The sequence below is a fragment of the Xiphophorus maculatus genome, chromosome 3 (genome assembly GCF_002775205.1).
Source record: "Xiphophorus maculatus strain JP 163 A chromosome 3, X_maculatus-5.0-male, whole genome shotgun sequence".
In the NCBI taxonomy this organism is placed as follows: Eukaryota; Metazoa; Chordata; class Actinopteri; order Cyprinodontiformes; family Poeciliidae; genus Xiphophorus; species Xiphophorus maculatus.
This window is the reverse complement of record NC_036445.1, coordinates 8,391,906-8,413,189: the sequence shown is the minus strand read 5'-3', so window position 1 is coordinate 8,413,189 and position 21,284 is coordinate 8,391,906. Positions and strand designations below refer to the sequence as shown.

At 37.1% G+C, this 21,284-nt stretch overlaps 3 protein-coding genes across 3 annotated transcripts; all 3 read left to right on the top strand.

Annotated features, from left to right (window-relative positions):
- Positions 1–673: 673 nt before the first annotated feature.
- LOC106699631 (trypsin-like) lies at positions 674–2,386 on the top strand. Its single transcript, XM_023330496.1, has 6 exons — positions 674–710; positions 949–1,141; positions 1,222–1,407; positions 1,688–1,749; positions 1,845–1,969; positions 2,063–2,386. Exons 1-6 carry the CDS (start codon positions 674–676, stop codon positions 2,210–2,212), a joined length of 753 nt encoding a protein of 250 aa, XP_023186264.1. The 3' UTR covers positions 2,213–2,386.
- Positions 2,387–7,471: 5,085 nt separating this feature from the next.
- LOC102235130 (kallikrein 1-related peptidase b27-like) lies at positions 7,472–10,444 on the top strand. The gene is made up of 6 exons (XM_005799431.2): positions 7,472–7,511; positions 7,742–7,934; positions 8,031–8,216; positions 9,728–9,777; positions 9,879–10,003; positions 10,093–10,444. The coding sequence occupies exons 1-6, from the start codon at positions 7,472–7,474 to the stop codon at positions 10,240–10,242; spliced, it is 744 nt and encodes a 247-aa protein (XP_005799488.1). The 3' UTR covers positions 10,243–10,444.
- Positions 10,445–16,479: 6,035 nt separating this feature from the next.
- Positions 16,480–17,955, top strand: LOC102235391 (glandular kallikrein-like; the record flags this gene model as incomplete). The annotated part of the gene is made up of 5 exons (XM_023330497.1): positions 16,480–16,667; positions 16,750–16,935; positions 17,233–17,294; positions 17,396–17,520; positions 17,607–17,955. Coding segments are annotated over 5 exons (711 nt in total), but the record flags the coding sequence as incomplete, so codon positions are not given.
- Positions 17,956–21,284: the final 3,329 nt, after the last annotated feature.

The following is a 21,284-nucleotide window of genomic DNA, read 5'->3' as shown; positions in this document are numbered from 1 at the left end:
AACACTTTTCTATTTGTATAGAGGGTAATTTTCACCGCTCATCAATAAACAAAATGATTCTACCTTTGTGAGCAAAGGCAGATGTAAATTTTTGTAGACTGGAAACCAAACAGTTCTTTCCTAAAAAATCATCAACCTTAAAACAAAGACGAATCACTCTCTCTAGAAAATCTGGTTTATTTCATTAAGTTTACTATCTAGTTTTCACTTGAGCAAAACTCACTGCAAGCTTGTGTGCTGTAAAAACAGAAAATTTAGCAATTATTTTTAATCTAGTTACAAGTGTAAATCTCTCAGTTCCCTTGAAAAAATCCAAAACTTACCAGTACCTTTGCAGCAAAATAAAGGATCTGGTCATTTTAAGTCAATTCCTTAATACTGATGAAAAAGTTCTTGTTTCATTGGCTGATTATTTACAATATGAGAGGGGAAATGTTTGGTTACTAGTGAAATAATCTGTCAATGGAACAAGAACTTTTTTCAAGTTTCTTTAGAACGATGAGATGTTAAAGTTACTCTGTATGCAGATGGCAGCGCAGATCAGTGACTGTCCTGTGATTGGACAGATCAGTGTCTGTCCTGTGATTGGTGGCTTTCTTTCCAGCAGGAAGTTGTGAACAGAGTTTAAAAGCTGCTGCATTACTGCAGACATTCACAGGAAGCTGGACCAGCAATGGCTCTGCTGAAGGTTCTGCTGCTGCTGGGGCTGGGTGAGTCAGAAACACTGGAGAAACTGGTCACACTGGATACACTGGAGACACTTCCACTGGTTCCAGGAAGGCTGCTGATCTCTGTGACTCTCAAACTTCCCTCTGATTCTGTTTCAGACTGAAACGTTTTTGCATATGAACTGTGATGGTTTTTAATCTGTAACTGTTTATCCTTTTTCTGTTCTAGCAGCCATGTTTGCACCTGGTTTCTGAGTAAAGTCCTTCTTTGCTTCTTCAGGTGTTCCCGGGAACTCAGATGTTTCTCTGCAGAAGAGAATCATTGGAGGTCATAACTGTGCTGACACGGAGCGTCTTTATCATGTTCGGCTGGAGGGCACCGCAGGACATAGCAAGACAATTTGTGGAGGATCTCTGATCCACCCTAAATGGATCCTGACTGCAACTCACTGCTGGAAGTCAGAGACAAGGAGGTAGGAAAGATACATTAACAGTTTTATCTGCAGATGATCAGGTTTTCTGTGTGTTCATTATAATCTAACCTTTTTTGCAGGCTTGAAGTAGTAGTTGTAAAAGTTCATCCACGGACTGGTGAAGAGCAGCATCACATAGTCACACACAATCCTGTGCTGTATACTGATGACAGCAGGGTGCATGGCATCATGTTGCTCAAGCTTCAGAAAAGAGTAACAAATGTCCCACTTGCTCAGCTACCAGACTGCAGTTATCGTCTTAAAATGTAAGTCTTTCTCTGATCAACAACATGACTTCAGATTTTCTGTCTCCAGTCCTGCTGCCTCTGCTTCAGCACACCTGAGTCAGGTAATCAGGCCACCAGTTTAGCTCAGGTGTGTTGGACCAGAGACACATGTAAAGGACGCAGTACAACGTCACTGGGGACTGGAGGTGGAAACTCATGTGTCAGTGGATGAAGTCCTTCATGGATTTATTTTCTGTTCTTCATAACAATTTTCTACATTGTTATCTTGTATTTTTACATTTTATTTTAATTGTTTCAGTGGTGACATTGTTCAGCTGGCAGGAGAGGGAGCAATGACAACCGGCCCCAATAATCGACGATGTGAGAGAAATATTAAAGTTATGAAAATAAAATCTTTGTCTCTATCTCTACAGAGGTTGAGTGAAGAACATGTATATTCTCATGTTTCATTCCAGTGACCGATGGTGAAATTCCAGCACATCTTCAGTGTGTCGACATGAACGTTGTTCAGATTTCCCAAGTCCAGCCAAAATATGGACATGTATTCTCCATTGCAGCACCGAACAAGGATTCATGTCGTGTAAGATTGTTTCTTCAATATCTACCTAAAGTGATTAGAAGACTTTTCTTTTTTAAAACATAAAAAAATATGTTGCTATAAATTTTTCTACAGGGCGAATCCGGCGGAGCAGCAGTGTACAACAACATGATTTATGGTGTGATTGTTGAAACTGGACCAATCCATGCATGTCAGAGACCAGTTTACATAAATGATGTGTGTGAATACATTGGATGGATAAAAACAACAATCGGGCTTAAATAAAACATAAACTATCATGAAATATAATTCTCATCAAAATTTCATCTCAGATATAACTTTATTCTTGTATCTTGACCAGTTTGATCCACGTTTGTAGAATTAGAATAAATCAATAGTTTTGTTTTTTCTCATCTAACCTTGATCTCCCTAATGGATCTTTCTCTGTCTCAGAAATGAAAAATGAATTAATAAATGCCTGAAAAAGAAACACTTCCTGGCTGATCATTTTTACATTCATGGTTCAGTTTGTTAAGTTGATATTTTCCCTGAACTGAGTCTGAAAATGTGACATGAGTTTTAAATGACATAAAAAGGAACCCAGAAGTAATTTATTTATTCAGTTTTTGTCTTTATTTTACATCAGAAATGAACATGCAGCATCTAAACTCTGCAGCTCTGGAGTTACTATTCCTGATTTACTTCTAGAGAACTTTAAACTCCAACAAGACCAAAGAGCTGTGCACAAAAATAATGAAACAGAAGTCACATAATACAATTAACAAATAATAAAATCCTAATAATGCAAAAATAAAGACATTTTCAGAAAAGTTCAATACTTTAAAAATCAAAATCTGGAATGAAAAATGTTTTAAGAAAATATTTAAAAACAAGTGAAACTAATTAATGGTAGCTTTCGGTTGCCACAAATTTAACATAAAAATGATTGTAGAAAATTTTCTTCTTTTGCAGTTAAAGTGTCTTTGTTCATTTTAATTTTTAATTTTAATTTCTTTATAGGTATACGTAAGGCCATATAAAAGAATAATCTTAACATTATCATGCAAATCCTCTACAAAACAAAGGAGGGAGTGCAAAAATATTTATATCTTTTCACTGTTGAAATTAAAATCTATTTTATATGTTTATTATGTAAAATTCTCAGAAATTACAATTTGGTTTTCAAAAGTCTAAATATGACAGAAGTTCTCTGTAAACTTTATAGCAACATCTGCAAAAGTTAAAAAGATGTTAGTACTGCTAAAATATCTCATTAAATATTTTATTGTTACAATGTTGTTCACTGATCATATTAAATCAAATTAAACAGAAGAGAAGGTTTGCCTCAGGGCCGTGCAGAGACCTTTGGAGGGCCGGGGGCTCAAAGTTAAAAAGGGGCACATTGAACAAGATCTTAAAACATCGTACAACTACATAGCAACAACGTATATTACTCAAGAATCTAATAGTTAATCGGATCATACTGTATCATTGTCATCATGTGGGGACAATGCAAAGCAAATGTAATTTCTGTTTCTCTGATAGGTATAATGTTGCTGTTTCTGCTGCTGTCAGTCCTGGAGGGCTGAGTTGATCTGAGACTGTAGCTGTTAAAGAGACCAGAGGAGAGAAGATCGCTGGCTATGCAGTTATGAAATTAGCAAATTTACTGCTATGTTACTAAATAAGCCCTGAAAATATCTGACTGTTTAACCTCTATAACAGCTTGGCTGCAGACTGCTTTAAAGATCCAAAAAGCTCAGAGGGGTTACCTCTACATAATTTTTTATGTTAGTTTGATTGTTGTGTTAACTTTGCTACAATATGGTGTAATCCTTGTGTTTGTTCATAAATTATGGAGGACCAAAACGGACATAATAAAAAAATAAAAGCAGAATATATATATTGTCTTTCCTTGTCCTTACACATGCATTTCCGTCAAGATATATACTGTATTTTCAGGACTATAGAGCACACCTCACTATAAGCTGCATCTTTAAAGATTTTTTTTAAAACTGGAAACATACATATATAAGCCGCACCGGGCTGAAAGCCGCTGATATCTTCGCCATTCTCAGTTTTTCACATCTGCTGGATTTATTAAGGACACAGCCTTCCGTCTCAAACGCCGAACCATGGATTCGTTCACACCGAGCTTAAGTGCAGCAGCTCTATTTCCCTCCTGTACTACCAGGTCGAAAGCCTTCAACTTAAAAGCTGCATCATATGAACTACTTCATGTAGGTTCCATGATGAAGAGGTATGAGTTTAAGAAATATCTTCATCGTGCCTGCTGCTAGCATGTGCTTTTTCTAATTGAAAATTAGCGTTTTCTTCTTTGATCTCCAATTTTGACTTCCAATGATTCACTTCCTGCTAAGGAGCCCCCTGGTGGTTGAAGAAAAATCCACAGAAAAGCCACACCGGGCTGTAAGCTGCACAGTTCAAAGCCTGGGAAAAAAGTAGCGGCTTATAGTGTTTCTCGGTATATTGAAGAAAGCCCCACTGAAGGACGCAAAGACAACTGGCACCAACCGGCATCCTTCTGCTCAGCAGAAGGACATCCTATTCTTCATGTTTATAAAATGATAGTGAATAGAGTAATGGTGCTGATATAGTTATACTGTTTGTAGTAAACGTTCTAGTCTATTTTATGAAATGTGAATCACGTTGCAGCTGCATATGTTTTGATTAGAGCTGAAATGTGTATTGTAACTAGGGGATGATTGTCAATAAAAAGAGAGGTGCAGCAGAATGTGCTTTCAGAATAGGTGGAGATTGTAACTGAAGCACATCTCTTTCTGTTCTCCTCGCGAGTGAAAAGGATCTAACTCAAATTGATGCAAACAAATTCATACTTTTACATGACACGCACTATCCTCTATTAAAATTTTAAGTCATATTAAATATTTTAAATCATTTTAATATTAAATAAAATAAGGTTTTCTTCAGTAGCTTCCAAATCGTGTGCCCCATTGACTAAAACTCAGTGTGAAATTGAAATTGCACTGCACCTCTGAAATATAATCTACCTGGAGTCCCAGGTGAACCCTATGCCAGTCCTCCGATGCTTTTGGGACATATGGATTTATTTAATTGTGAAAAGTTTGGCTTTATGCTGCGGTTCAAATTATTGGTGAAGTATTTTCGCTGATGTTTGTGACATTTTTGTGAGCTCCAAATGCTATGAGCTGAATCTTCTTTTAGCAGTTGAGGTTCTGCAGTACCTTCCATTCACAGCCGCTCACCTCCAGTCCAGGTCCCATCAGCAGCTGCTTTAACCCGCCTGGTAGAAACGTTAAGGTGAAGCAGAGAGCGAACAGTGAGCAGGTGGTATCAGGACTTTGAGCTGCGTCGTGGCGACAATCGCGGTACCGTTTCTTTATATCAGGATATCTGGTTCTGAAACCACAGTGGTTGGACCGATTCAGGCTGCTTGTAGCAAACTTGGCATTTAGTCCAGCACTGGGGTAGAATGATGAAATTAGAGCCAGAAGTTTTCTCTTCTGGCTTTTTCTCTTCTGGGCAAAGAGTTTTCCCTCTATTATGAGGACAATTACGAAAAATAAATAGAAACAGTTTTTCTAACTTCAACATCAGAGACCTACGTTTTTATTCACAAGTGTATGTTGGAAAAAAAAATTCTTGCTCATAATCTGATAGTTAGAGGGCGCAGATCCATACCCTCCTCCTCAGCATGGGCCTGGTGTCTGAAGAGAGAAACATAGAATCCTCATTATGAGACCCTGGGATGCCAGACTCATTAATTTTGCTAACTCATTATATTTAGCTAAATAATATTGTTGAGGGCCACAAGCAGAGCTCCTGACACGCAGATAAAAAACACAAAAAGGGCACTAGAGGCATCAAAGACAAAAGGGGTAGGGGCTCAAAGACCCTCTGGCCTGCTCTACCTCTTCACATGCCTGTTGGTCGTATGCTTTTTCATTTTTATGCCATATTAGATTAACAAAATTTTCTTGGACTTGCAGTGGATGGCCAGTAGTTGGCAGTGCACTAGTGTCCACTTCAGTTGTTTGTGTCTATTTACAAAATAAAAATCCATATATACACAAGAAAATGGCTTTTGGATAGATGTCCACTGTCTGCTATACATGAAATGGGTTATATACAGTACAGACCAAAAGTTTGGACACACCTTCTCATTGACTTCAATGAGAAAGTGTGTCCAAACATTTGGTCTGTACTGTATATATATATATATATATAATGCATGGTCTGAGATATTAACAGGCGGTTATTTCTATTGCTAGTCTTAAATGTTATGGCTATGTCAGCATGCAGCTGTGTGCATGTGAGCAGATAAAACAGAGAAAAGACAGAGTCATTTTGTCCATAAGAGATTGTTCCTTATGAATTTATTGTAACATTTCTTATCAAATCACAAGATTCATAGTTTCTTTTACGAAGGACATTTTAGTTCAATTAGTCTTTTGTTTTTCACAATGTAGCATCAGGGCCTCTTTTCTATTTTTTGTATTTATGTTTGTCCTTGACTTGATTTTTTGTTAGCACATTTGCTCCACTTTACACCAAACTAACTTTTAGCCACATGAAACAAATGCTTTTTTTCAGTTAGCAGATGAATATGTAATCACGTCTCTAGTCAAATCACAGACTGTTACTCTTCAGAATCAAACAAGTTTGTAATTCCCTTTGTTAGCCTCTATCCAAGCTATGCCCTAAACAGAGCGTTCCTTTACATCCTTTAGGATTAGCTTTCAGGATGTTTCCTAACATGTAATTTCCTTTAGCTTTTGCGAGGATGTGATCTATGTGAATGAATGTATGTGTAATCAAGCATGTAAATAGCTAAAAGAGAAAGAGGAAAACAGAATTATTTATTCTCAACAAGGGTCATTTTCACACCTCATCAATAACAAAATGATTCTACATTCAGGAGCAAAGGCAGATGTGAATTTTTGTACATTGGAAACCAAAACGTTTTTCTCAAAAAACATCAACCTGAAAACCAGGAAGAGTTGCTCTTTTTTTATTTTATATCTAGTTTTATTTCATCAAGTTTACAATCAAGTTTTCACTTGAGCAAAACTCACTGCAAGCTTGTGCACTGCAAAAGCAGAAAACTTACTGATTATTTTGTCTAGTTTCTAATGTAAATCTCTCAGTTCAGTCTAGATAAGGCAAAACTAACTTATAAGTAACGTTGCAGCCAAATAAAAGATCTGCTTATTTTAAGTCAATTCCTTAAAATTCATGAAAAGTTATTGTTTCATTGGCTGATTATTTAAGTTATAAGAGGGGAAATGTTTGGATATTAGAGAAATAATCTGTCAATGGAGCAAGAACTATTTTCAAGTTTCTTTTGCTAAAGTTAGTCTGTATGCAGATGGCAGCGCAGATCAGTGTCTGTCCTGTGATTGGACAGATCAGTGTCTGTCCTGTAATTGGACAGATCAGTGTCTGTCCTGTGATTGGTGGCTTAATTTCCAGCAGGAAGTTGTGAACAGAGTTTAAAAGCTGCTGCATTACTGCAGACATTCACAGGAAGCTGGACCAGCAATGGCTCTGCTGAAGGTTCTGCTGCTGCTGCTGGGGCTGGGTGAGTCAGAAACACTGGGGAAACTGGTCACACTGGAGACACTTCCAGTGGTTCCAGGAAGGCTGCTGCTCTCTGTGACTCTCAAACTTCCCTCTGATTCTGTTTCAGACTGAAACTTCTATGCATATGAACTGTGATGTTTTTTAAGCTTTAACTGTTTATCCTTTTTCTGTTCCAGCAGCCATGTTTGCACCTGGTTTCTGAGTAAAGTCGTCCTTTTTCTTCTTCAGGTGTTTCAGTGAACTCAGCTGTTTCTCTGCAGAAGAGAATTATTGGAGGTAATTACTGTGATAAGACGGGGCGTCTTTTTCATGTTCGGCTGGAGGGCATGAGTCGTTCTCATAGAATATTGTGTGGAGGATCTCTGATCCACCCTAACTGGATCCTGACTTCAGCTTCCTGCTGGACGTCAAAAACAGGATGGTAAGAAGGAGGCATTCACACAGTTTTTTCTGCAGATGAAACTGGTTTCATCTGCAGGTTTTCTGTGTGTTCATTATAATCTGACCTTTTCTGCAGGATTAATGTGGCAAAGTTAAAAGTTCACCCAGGGACTTCTAAACCGAGGATTCCCAGAATCAAAGCCAATCCTGTGGTTTATGCTTCCGAAGGCTCGCAGCATGACATTATGTTGCTGAAGCTTCCAATAGAAGTATCAGATGTCCCACTTGCTCAGCTACCAGACTGCAGTAATCGCCCTAAAATGTAAGTCTTTCTCTGATCAAAAACATGACTTCAGATTTTCTGTCTCCAGTCCTGCTGCCTCTGCTTCAGCACACCTGAGTCAGGTAATCAGGCCACCAGCAGAACTAGAAGTCGTTTAGCTCAAGTGTGTTCAGTGATGGCAGTAACACGTTCCTAAGTAACATGTTAATGATGTCTTACCACTTTTTTCAGTAACGAGTAATCTAACGCGTTGCTATTTCAAATCCAGTAGTCAGACTACAGTTATTTATCAAAATCACTTTGAGTTACTGTGCTCTACTATTTTCTTTTGGAATTTAATTGTATCTACTCTACACGTCTTGTCGAGTGATCAACGTTTCTATGTGACAGCGTCAGCAGTGACAGAAATGTAAATAATTGAGGGAGAAGAGAGATGCGCATTTTGTTGGTGGAAAAACAGGAACTATTTTGAGTTTCAGTTGCCAAGTCCGATTATTATAAGCAGCTTTGGGATAGTCGCTTGCAAATTTAATGAGTTGTGGGCTGCGTTTGTGAGCTCGTTTTGAACTTGAAGTTGCTCTTTTAGGCTTGAAAATACGCAGACTCATAATAAACCCCAGAATGTGTCTGACATCCAGTTAGTTTTAGTTAGGCCTTCCAGGTCCATCTATTCCCGGATGATCCTTCCCGCTGTGTCTTTATTAATGTCAATTTAATGTATTACCTGTGAATTACTTCGAGCTTTGCGTTGCCCTCCAGAAAATTGTTAACGTCAAGACTAATATGAACAGCGTAATAAACGTAAAAACAGCCACGAATGAATGAGTTTGTAAAAATGTGCAACTAAACGGCATTATAATTATTAATATTAATATAAGTGTCACAAATCTGTGCTTCAGCCATCTGACTAGTGGAGCCGCAGGAGGAGCTCTGTGCGCTGCGCTGTGACAGCAAACGCAGGGCCGTAACACAGAACTTGGAGGCTGGGGCCGGGCGTGGGGGCTTTAAAATCCTTCTTAGAGTTTTCCAGACAATAGTGGAACACACAAAAATACACACAAATTACTAACGTTTTTTTTGTACTATTGTAACCATTAAATATATCCTCTTCAGTTCAACCTTATAAGTGGAGACACATTGTTGATGTTACCATTATAAAATAACTTGCTATTAAGTATTGGCAAAGATCAATTTAATTTTCACAGTGTTGTTGTTAGCAGCTGCTGAAAGAAACTAAAAAAGTTACTTTTAATGTAACTTAGTTACTTTCCAAATCAATTAATCAGCAATCTAACTAAGTTACTTTTTCAAGGGGTACTCAGTAATCCGACTAAAGTTACTTTTTCAAAGTAATTATGCCATCACTGGGTGTGTTGGACCAGAGATGTAAAGGACGCAGTATGATGTCACTGAGGACTGGAGGTGTAAACTCCTGTGTCAGTGGATGAAGTCCTTCATGGATTCATTTTCTGTTCCTTCATTCTTTTGTGACAATTAATTTTCTACATTGTTATCTTGTATTTTTACATTTTATTCTAATTGTGTTTCAGTGGTGACACTGTTCAGCTGGCAGGAGAGGGAGAAACCAATAATCGGCAAAGTGAGAGAAAGTGTGAAGTTATGAGAATAAAATCTTTCTTTCTGTATCTACAGAGAAGGTTGAATGAACAACGTGTTTATGATTCTCATGTTTCTCTACAGTATCCAATGCTGTTGCTGCAACACAACTTCAGTGTGTCGACATGCCAGTTGTTGAGGCTACCCATTTCCTGCCAACATATGGACATGTATTCTCTGCTAAAGCACAGAACAAGGATGTGTGTTATGTAAGTTTATTTCTTCAATATCTCTGTACAGTGATTTGACTACTTTTCTGTTTTACAACATAAATATATTGATATAATTTTTTCTACAGGGCGACTATGGTTCAGCAGTGATGTTCAAGGGCAAGATTTATGGTGTGATTTCTCCAGGTGGAACAGACTCTGAATGTCACAGCCCAGTTTCCATCATGGATGTGTGTGAATACATTGGATGGATAAAAACAACAATCGGGTCTAAATAAAACATAAACTATCAAGAAATATAATTCTCATCAAATTTCCTCTCAGATAAAATTTCCTTATTGTATCTTGACCAGTTTGATCCACATGTTTGTAGAATTATAATAAATCAATAGTTTTGTTTTTTCTCATCTAACCTTGATCTCCCTAATGGATCTTTCTCTGTCTCAGAAATGAAAAATGAATCAATAAATGCATGAAAAATAAACATTTCCTGGCTGATTGTCTTTACATTCGTGGTTTAATTTTGTTCAGTTGATTTTCCCTGAACTGAGTCTGAAAATGTGACATGAGTTTTAAATCACATGAAGAGGAACATCAGAAGTAATTTATTTATTCAGTTTTTGTCTTTTATACCAAAAATACCCGATAGCAATAACAAAACTAAATGCAATCAAAAACAACCATTAATCATCATAAATGATGTATGTGAGAATGTGGCTGTTCTTATTTATTTATTTTTTTACCAGTTATTTGTTCATTCTTACATTGTGTGTGAATTGTGAGACGGTTATTTTTTGTTTTTAAGCATATGCACTGACTGATGGCACCTTTTAAATTTCGTTATCCTTGTGACAATGACAATAAAGATTTATCTATCTATCTAAATGAACATGCAGCATCTAAACTCTGCAGCTCTGGAGTTACTATTCCTGATTTACTTCTAGAGAACTTTAAACTCCAACAAGACCAAAAAGCTGTACACAAAAATAATGAAACAAGTCACATAATACAACAATTAACAAATAATAAAATCCTAATAACATGAAAATAATTTAAATATATCACATTTTTAATAAAGACACAAAGGAAATAAAAAGTTCAATAATTTAAAAACTATTTAAAAGTCAAAATCTAGAATGAAAGTTTTAAGAAAATATTTAAAAACAGGCAAAACTAATTAATGGTTGCCACAAATTTAACATAAAAATTATTGTAGAAAATCTTTCTCTTTTACAGTTAAAAAATTTTTTTACAGCAACTATCCTGAGTGAACAGTGAGCAGGTGGTATCAGGACTTTGAGCTGCGTCGTGGCGACAGTCGCGGTACCGTTTCTTTATATCAGGTTCTGACCCACAGTGGTTGGACCGATTCAGGCTGCTTGTAGCAAACTGGGCATTTAGTCCAGCACTGGGGTAGAATGATGAAATTAGAGCCAGAAGTTTTCTCTTCTGGCTTTTTCTCTTCTGGGCAGAGTTTTCCCTCTATTATGAGGACAATTACGAAAAATAAATAGAAACAGTTTTTCTAACTTCAACATCAGAGACCTACGTTTTTATTCACAAGTGTATGTTGGAAAAAAAAATTCTTGCCCATAATCTGATAGTTAGAGGGCGCAGATCCATACCCTCCTCCTCAGCATGGGCCTGGTGTCTGAAGAGAGAAACATAGAATCCTCATTATGAGACCCTGGGATGCCAGACTCATTAATTTTGCTAACTCATTATATTTAGATAAATATTATTGTTGAGGGCCACAAGCAGAGCTCCTGACACACAGATAAAAAACACAAAAAGGGCACTAGAGGCATCAAAGACAAAAGGGGTAGGGGCTCAAAGACCCTCTGCCCTGCTCTACCTCTTCACATGCCTGTTGGTCATATGCTTTTTCATTTTTATGCCATATTAGATTAACAAAATTTTCTTGGACTTGCAGTGGATGGCCAGTAGTTGGCAGTGCACTAGTGTCCACTTCAGTTGTTTGTGTCTATTTACAAAATAAAAATCCATATAAACACAAGAAAATGGCTTTTGGATAGATGTCCACTGTCTGCTATACATGAAATGGGTTATATATATACTGTATATATAATGCATGGTCTGAGATATTAACAGGCCGTTATTTCTATTGCTAGTGTAACACTACGATGTGAATTGAATCGGTGTTACCGTAGAATAAGAGGTCGTGGGTGGAGAAAGAGCAGAACACTGAGAGGGAGTAGCGTAGCTGTCCAGACTTTTATTCAACCTCCATTTTTTAACAGAACAGAACCCGTCTCGGGCACACCTAAAAAAATTACCAATGAAGAAGAAAGAAACGGCTCCTCTTAAAGGCACAGCACAATTCCTTAACTATGGATCAACTGTAGTAACTGATCTTGTATGTAACCACATTAATTCAAAAGGAAAAAATAAATCATCTTACATACTTCCCCCTCTTTAAATTAAATGTCCTCATCTCAAATGAAGTTGTTATATATAAAAAAAAATAAATCATCAAAACACAATCTGTCCAGACTGTCTCATCATTAGCTCTTGTCACCTGGGGGTTGCAAAACAAAGGACACAAACTCATAGTAATGCCCCATAAAGAACAACTGTCAACATGTTTTTGCTTTTTCGTTTGCTTTTAAATAAACCAGTTTTACGACCTCTAACATGAAAAACTCCATAGACAAAGTTTTTTTCATAACAGTAGTCGTTGTGGCTTCCGAACGGTATGTCCACACCTGGTAATAACTGCACCCCCAGTGGGTGGCAAGCTGGGGGGTAGTTGTGCAGGCTGATGGGAGACGAGTCCAGTTGGAATCCTTGGCGAAGATGGAAACGACCTAGCATTTTCTGCTGCCTGAGGTGTAGCTGCTTGGCCAAAGGACCAGGGCAATGAACCCGACAAAGCAGTATATCTCGGCAGTGTATCCCTGTTTGGTGGAAATACAGATTGAGTGACATCTATTGGAGATGTGTCAGTGGAGCTACGGTAAGGTTTTAGACGATCATAATGAATGACTTTGGTCGCAGCCTGAGGATATTTCACATCCACCAGCTTGTAAGGGAGCCCCTTTTCATCCACAGATACAACCTCATATGGTCCAGTCCAGTTTGGGGAAAGCTTTTGTCGTTGTGTGGTGGGGTCATCTATCCATACCAGATCACCACAAGCATAAGGCCTAAACCTTGTGTCTTTGTTGTAATAGTACTCTCGTTTTTGTCTTTGTTTTTCGCGATGGAGAAGAACAGTCTCAAAAGCAGCATCCATCCGTGTAGCCAGTTCTGAGCCATAGTTCTGTGGGCAATCAGAAACCTTCGGTGATGAAACATGGACATTAGCAGGTAGTCGGGGTTCTCTACCATGAGCAAGGAAATACGGTGAGTACCCTTTGTCATCTGCCCTTTGTTTCTTTGTCATCTGCAGTCTCTGACAAATGGGGTGAATAATTTCAGACTCATATTGTCGTCCCTGATCTGACAACAGTTCCTCAGGAACACCATGTTCAGGAATATATCATTCACAGAGGCCACTGGTAGCCTTTTGGTCAGACATAGCATAGGCGTTTACATATTTAGTAAAATGATCCTGTACCACAAGCACATATCTATTACCAAGAGTGGTAAGTTCAGTAATGTCAGTACACACTAACTGAAATGGTCTGTCAGTCTGAATAGATTGCAAAGGTGCTCTGTGCTTTGGCACAGCTTTTCTAAAAGCTTCACATGTCTTACACAGATTACAGAAGTTTTCAATTTTAGGTCTCATTCCTGGCCAATAACACACTGTCAATGCTTTCTTAAATGTACGCTCAGCACTGTAATGACCAGAACAAGGATTATCATGAAGAAAGTGCATTGTTTCTGTAACAAGTGCAGATGAAATTAACACACATTGATAAACCTCTGGTTTCCCTGGTGCACTCTGACCTTTGCGACAAAGCAAGTCGTTACATAGTAATAACTTAGGAAACAGCCACCAAAGTTTTCTCTGAACTCTACCTTTTACCTGTCTGAGGTAGGGACGTTTCTTGTTTTTTACCCAGGTATACACTTCAAAGAAAACAGGATCAGAGAGTTGCGCAGATACAATGTCCATGTTATGATTGGATAATGTCTGTTGTAATGTGGCAAACCCCGTTTTTACCTGTGTCATTTATTTGGATGACATCATTTGCATGGGGAAAACCTTTGAAGATCACCTAGGCAATCTCACAGACATTGTCACTCGTTTTCGACAAGCAGGTTTTGTATGTAACCACATTAATTCAAAAGGAAAAATAAATCATCTTACACTAGTCTTAAATGTTATGGTTATGTCAGCATGCAGCCGTGTGCATGTGAGCAGATAAAACAGAAAGAGAAAAGACAAAGAGTCATTTTGTCCATAACAGAGTCTTCCTTATGAATTTCTTGTAACATTTCTTATCAAATCAAAAGATTCATAGTTTCTTTTACAAAGGACATTTAGTTCCATTAGTCTTTTTGTTTTTCAAAATGTAGGATCAGGGCTTTTTTTATTTTTTGAATTTGTTTGTCCTTAACTTGATGTTTGTTAGCACATTAGCTCCACTTTACATCAAACTATCTTTTAGCCACATAAAACAAATGCTTTTTTCAATTAGCAGATGAATATGTAATCACATTTCTAGTCAAATCACAGACTGTTACTCTTCAGCATCAAACAAGTTTGTAATTCCCTTTGTTAGCCTCTATCTAAGCTACTCCCTAAACAGAGCATTCCTTTATATCCTTTAGCCTTAGCTTTGAGGGTGTTTCCTAATTTGTCATTGCCTTTTTGCAAGCATGTGATCTATGTAAATGCATGTATGTGTAATCAAGCATGCAAATAGCTGAAAAATATAAAGGAAAAAAAACACTGAATTATTTAATATCAACAAAGGTCATTTTCACGTTTTCCATTTACCAGTTTCCATCCCGACTCTCTACTTTGAGAAAAAATGAACTTTGGTTAAATATAAACCAGGTTTTAATGCAGAAAATGATCAAATGTTACATGTCATCCAAATGAATCAGATACAGAGTGACATTCATCCAACGATGGGCTCCACTCAGCTCACTTGAGTCATTTTGTCCATAACAGTGTTCTTTATGAAATTCTTGTATCATTTCTTGTCTTTAAAATCACAAGATTGAGTTTCTTTTACGAAGGATATTTAGTTCCATTAGTCTTTTTGTTTATCACAATGTAGCATGAGAGCTTTCTTTCTATTTCTAGTTATGGGCAAGTGTCCTTAACTTGATGCATATTAGCTCCATTTTACACCAAACAAATTTTTAGAAACATAAAACATATGTTTTTTTTGTTTTATTTTTTTCGATTATCAGATGAATATGTAATCATGTCTCTAGTCAAATCACAGACTGTTACTCTTAAGCGTCAAACAAGTTTGTAGCTCCGTTTGTTAGCCTCTATCTAAGCTACGGCCTAAACAGAGCGTTCCTTTGCATCCTTTAGCCTTAGCTTTCAGGGTGTTTCCTAAGATGACATTTCCTTTAGCTTTAGCTTTTGTGAGGATGTGATCTATGTGAATGAATATATGTGTAATCAAGCATGTAAATAGCTAAAAGAGATAGAGGTCAACAGAATAATTTATTCTCAACAAGGGATATTTTCATACCTCATCAAACAAAATGATTCTACTTTCAGGAGCAAAGGCAGATGTAAATTTTTGTAGATTGGAAACCAAAACGTTTTTCTCAAAAAACATCAACCTGAAAACCAGGAAGGGTTGCTCTTTCTCCAGAAAATCTGTTTTATTTCATCAAGTTTACAATCAAGTTTTCACTTGAGCAAAACTCACTGCAAGCTTGTGCACTGCAAAAGCAGAAAACTTACTGATTATTTTGTCTAGTTTCTAATGTAAATCTCTCAGTTCACTCTAGATAAGGCAAAACTAACTTAAAAGTAACTTTGCAGCCAAATATAGGATCTGCTTGTTTTAAATCAATTCCTTAAAATCCATGAAAAGTTATTGTTTCATTGGCTGATTATTGACAATATAAGAGGGGAAATGTTTGGATACTAGTGAAATAATCTGTCAATGGAGCAAGAACTTTTTTCAAGTTTCTTTAGAACAATGAGATGTTAAAGTTAATCTGTATGCAGATGGCAGTGCAGATCAGTGTCTGTCCTGTGATTGGTGGCTTAATTTCCAGCAGGAAGTTGTGAACAGAGTTTAAAAGCTGCTGCATTAATGCAGACATTCACAGGAAGCTGGACCAGCAATGGCTCTGCTGAAGGTTCTGCTGCTGCTGGGGTTGGGTGAGTCAGAAACACTGGGGAAACTGGTCACACTGGACACACTGGAGACACTACCACTGGTTCCAAGGAGGCTGCTGCTCTCTGTGACTCTCAAACTTCCATCTGATTCTGTTTCAGAGTGAAACTTCTTTGCATATGAACTGTGATGCTTTTTAATCTGTAACTGTTTATCCTTTTTCTGTTCCAGCAGCCATGTTTGCACCTGGTTTCTGAGTAAAGTCCTCCTTTTTCTTCTTCAGGTGTTTCAGTGAACTCAGCTGTTTCTCTGCAGAAGAGAATCATTGGAGGTCATAACTGTGCTGACACGGAGCATCAATATCATGTTCGGCTGGAGGGATCCAATGGTACTCAGAGGACCCTGTGTGGAGGATCTCTGATCCACCCTAAGTGGATCCTGACTGCAGATTCCTGCTGGAAGACGGAGAGAGGGTGGTAGGAAAGCGGCATTAACACAGTTTTATCTGCAGATGATCAGGTTTTCTGTGTGTTCATTATAATCTCACCTTTTCTGCAGGTTTAATGTAGCAATGTTAAATGTTCATCCACGGAGTACTGGACTGAAGGTTCTTGGAATCCAAGCCGATATTTTGTTTTATGATCCTGAAGGCTGGCGGCATGACATCATGTTGCTGAAGCTTCTAAGACGAGTAAAGGATGTCCCACTTGCTCCACTACCAGACTGCAGTAATCGCCCTAAAATGTAAGTCTATCTCTGATCAACAACATGACTTCAGATTTTCTGTCTCCATTCCTGCTGCCTCTGCTTCAGCACACCTGAGTCAGGTAATCAGGCTACCAGTTTAGCTCAGGTGTGTTGGACCAGAGACACATTTAAAGGACGCAGTACAACGTCACTGGGGACTGGAGGTGGAAACTCCTGTGTCAGTGGATAAAGTCCTTCATGGATTTATTTTCTGTTCTTTCATTGTTCTTTGTAACAATTAATTTTCTACATTGTTATCTTGTATTTTTACATTTTTTTCTAATTGTGTTTCAGTGGTGACACTGTTCAGCTGGCAGGAGAGGGAGCAACGACAACCGGCCCCAATAATGAGCAAAGTGAGAGAAAGTTTGAAGTTATGAGAATAAAATCTTTGTTTCTGTCTCTACAGAGATATTTGCGTGAACAACATGTTTATGATTCTCATGTTTCTCTACAGTATCCAATGCTGTTGCTGCAACACAACTTCAGTGTGTCGATATGCAAGTTGTTGAGGCTACCCATTTCCTGCCAACATATGGGCGTGTATTCTCTGCTAAAGCACGGAACAAGGATGTGTGTTATGTAAGTTTATTTCTTCAATATCTCTCTACAGTGATTTGACTACTTTTCTGTTTTACAACATAAATAAATATATGATTTTTCTACAGGGTGACGCTGGTTCAGCAGCGGTGTTCAATGGCAAGATTTATGGTGTGATTTCTCCAGGTGTACCACGCTATGCATGTGAGAGCGCAGCTTCAATCGTAGATGTGTGTGAATACATGGAGTGGATAAGAGCAAGAACTGGCCTTACATAAAACATAAACTGTCATGAAATATAATTCTCATCAAATTTCCTCTCGGATATAATTTTATTATTGTATCTTGATCAGTTTGATCCACGTTTGTAGAATTAGGATAAATCAATAGTTTTGTTTTTTCTCACCTTGATCTCCCTAATGGATCTTTCTCTGTCTCAGAAATGAAAAATGAATCAATAAATGCATGAAAAAGAAACACTTCCTGGCTGGTCATCTTTACATTCATGGTTCAGTTTGTTAAGTTGATATTTTCCCTGAACTGAGTCTGAAAATGTGACATGAGTTTTAAATGACATAAAGAGGAACACCAGAAGTAATTTATTTATTCAGTTTTTGTCTTTATTTTACATCAGAAATGAACATGCAGCATCTAAACTCTGCAGCTCTGGAGTTACTATTCCTGATTTACTTCTAGAGAACTTTAAACTCCAACAAGACCAAAGAGCTGTGCACAAAAATAATGAAACAGAAGTTACATAATATAACAAAATCCTAAAGTAAAAATAATTAAAACATATTTTTAATGAAGATACAAAGGAAATGAGTTCAAAAGTCAAAATCTGAAATGAAAGAAGTTTTAAGAAAATACTTAAAAACAGGTAAAACTAATTACTGGTAACTTCTGTTGCCACAAATTTAACATAAACATTATCGTAGAGAATTTTCCTCTATTGCAGTTAAACAAAGTGTCAATTTTAATTTTTAATTTTAACACCTTTTATAGGCTTACATGTAGATAGAAAAAAAATCATCTTAAATATACTATAAAAATTACCAGCAAAATAAAGGAGGAAGTGTAAAAATAATTTTCTTTTACTGTTGAAATCAAAATCTAAATTACATATTTATGTAAAACTCTCAGAAATTACAATTTGGTTTTCAAAAGTCTAAATATGACAGAAGTTCTCTGTAAATTTTATAGCAACATCTGGAAAAGTTAAAAAGATGTTAGTACTGCTAAGATATATCATTAAATATTTTATTGTTACAATGTTGTTCACTGATCATATTAAATCAAATTAAACAGAAGAGAAGGTTTGCCTCAGGGCCGTGCAGAGACCTTTGGAGGGCCGGGGGCTCAAAGTTAAAAAGGGGCACATTGAACAAGGTCTTAAAACATCGTACAACTACATAGCAACAACGTATATTACTCAAGAATCTAATAGTTAATCGGATCATACTGTATCATTGTCATCATGTGGGGACAATGCAAAGCAAATGTAATTTCTGTTTCTCTGATAGGTATAATGTTGCTGTTTCTGCTGCTGTCAGTCCTGGAGGGCTGAGTTGATCTGAGACTGTAGCTGTTAAACAGACCAGAGGAGAGAAGATCGCTGGTTATGCAGTTATGAAATAAGCAAAAAATTTGCTTCTATTTTACTAAATAAACCCTGATAATATCTGACTGTTTAACCTCTATAACATCTTGGCTGCAGACTGCTTTAAAGATCCAAAAAGCTCAGTTACCTCTACATAATTTTTCTATGTTAGCTCCTCTGAGAGATATAGAGTTGTAAGGGTGAGATATCAAGGCAAAGAAAACTCAATAGCTGCTGGTAGGGCCCTCCAGACATTTAAGGGCCCCTAGAAATGGTTGAACTGTAACACAGATTATAGTTCTGTAGCAGTCAACTATTGACAATGACAATATTATAAAATTTCTTTTAATGCATTCCACAGTGAAATAAATAAATAAATAGTACATTTAGGATTTAATTAGGAAGTTTAGTTTGTAAAAGTGTTCATATTAGTCTCAATGTTTGCAGTTTTCTGGAGCGCAACACGAAGCTCGACATCGTTCACAGCAAATATATTAACTTGACATTAACAAAGACACAGACGGATCATCCAGGAAATGAAGGATGGGGAGAGTCTGATGTAAACGACCTGGATGACAGACAAATTCTGGGATTTATTCTGAGTTTCTGCTTATTTCCAAGCCCGAATGAGTAACCTCACATTCAAAAACGCGCCCCTAAAAGTGCAATCCGCGACTCATTAAATTTGTAAGCAACTTTAGAAAAAAAACAAGCCCAAAGCCGCTTATAATAATCAAACTTGGCGACAGAAATTCAAAATAGTTCCTGTTGTTCCAGCAACAAAATGTGCATCTCTCTGCATTGTTTACATTTCTGTTGCTGCTGACACTGTCGTATAGAAACGATGATCACTCCACAAGATAGAGTAAATCAAATTAAATTAGAAAAGAAAATAGTAATGCAAAGTCATTTCATTAAGTAACTGTAGTCTGACTACTGGATTTGAAATAGCAATGCCTTAGATTACTCGTTAATGAAAAATGTGGTACGACATAAGTAACGCATTACTGACATCACTGTTCCTATCACAGATTTTATTAATACTGTATTTAAACACTGTTAGTGATGATGAGGTTCTTAGTAGCATGATTCTGTCTAAGGACCCATATTACCTTGGGCTGGCCCTGCATGAAGAGCGAGCCGCTGCTGGAATCTACCTGCAAACCCCCGGTGACCCCAATGCCAGTTGTAGCTTGTCTGTACAGGTAACAGTATACTGCAATATATATTAAATTAATGTAAATGGTTGATGACCAATAAAAAGGTCACTGGGTTAGTTTTTTTTTGGGACTGTCCGCAGATGAAGACCTTCTGGAAGGACGTTAATCGAGTAATCTATGAAATTATGGGTATAACTTTAGTCTTTTTATTTATACTTCCTAAGGGACTCAGTAATGGGGACACATACCTGTTGAAGATACAGCATTTATGATTGCAAGAAGAAAGCAATTACTAAATCTTGGCTCCAACCTAGATCCCCGATCTCTGAAGCTTGTGAATATTATAAAACTGATCCACAATATGGAAATGTTGACTTTTACAATACGACTCAAGAAGAAAGGAGAGAAACTTTAGGAAAAATGGGATCATTTTATTGCCAAAGGTGTGTAACAGTTAATTTTTGTGACTCCACATCACTCGGACAGACACCTGGGAGTTTTCCTCTGTGTTTATTTTTTGAGACTCTAATGTCTGTAAAATTATAATGTTCATCAGTATGACTGCTTGCTACCTGGCCTTGCCCTCATTTTGATTGTATGTACTTGTATGTTTAAAAACAAATAAAAATAAAGTATAAAAAACAGTGCTTAATTTAAAACATTATTAATCCTGCACAGCAATAAATTGCTCTGACCCAGAGCTCAGAAGAAGAGAAGGGGTGCAACCAACACCTTACATTGATTCAACATTGATCAGATGTTGATTAGACATTAGGTTTTAACCACAAAACAACATTGATTCAATGACTTCTTTTAAACATTGGTTACTTTAACAATTGAATGATTGTTTGATGGTTGATCCACAGTCAGTTGTCGACCTCAACCAAAAGTCAACCATTCTGACTATAATTCAACATTGATTTACCACTGTGTGCTATCTGGCAAGTCTTTTATCCTTACATCTAGAGTCAAGTCTCAAGTCTGAAACTTGGAATTTCAAGTTTTTGAAGTCTGTTTTTAAAACAATGTTTCAACTGTATGTTAAA

What these genes read in the sequence shown, in the direction of transcription:
- LOC106699631 (XM_023330496.1), top strand. Translation starts at nt 674, where the DNA reads ATGGCTCTGCTGAAGGTTCTGCTGCTGCTGGGGCTGG. An exon ending in TCTGCTGCTGCTGGGGCTGG is followed by an intron (nt 711 to 948) that starts GTGAGTCAGAAA and finishes TTGCTTCTTCAG; the next exon opens with GTGTTCCCGGGAACTCAGAT. An exon ending in TGCAGTTATCGTCTTAAAAT is followed by an intron (nt 1,408 to 1,687) that starts GTAAGTCTTTCT and finishes TAATTGTTTCAG; the next exon opens with TGGTGACATTGTTCAGCTGG.
- LOC102235130 (XM_005799431.2), top strand. Translation starts at nt 7,472, where the DNA reads ATGGCTCTGCTGAAGGTTCTGCTGCTGCTGCTGGGGCTGG. An exon ending in AGAAACCAATAATCGGCAAA is followed by an intron (nt 9,778 to 9,878) that starts GTGAGAGAAAGT and finishes GTTTCTCTACAG; the next exon opens with TATCCAATGCTGTTGCTGCA. An exon ending in AGAACAAGGATGTGTGTTAT is followed by an intron (nt 10,004 to 10,092) that starts GTAAGTTTATTT and finishes TTTTTTCTACAG; the next exon opens with GGCGACTATGGTTCAGCAGT.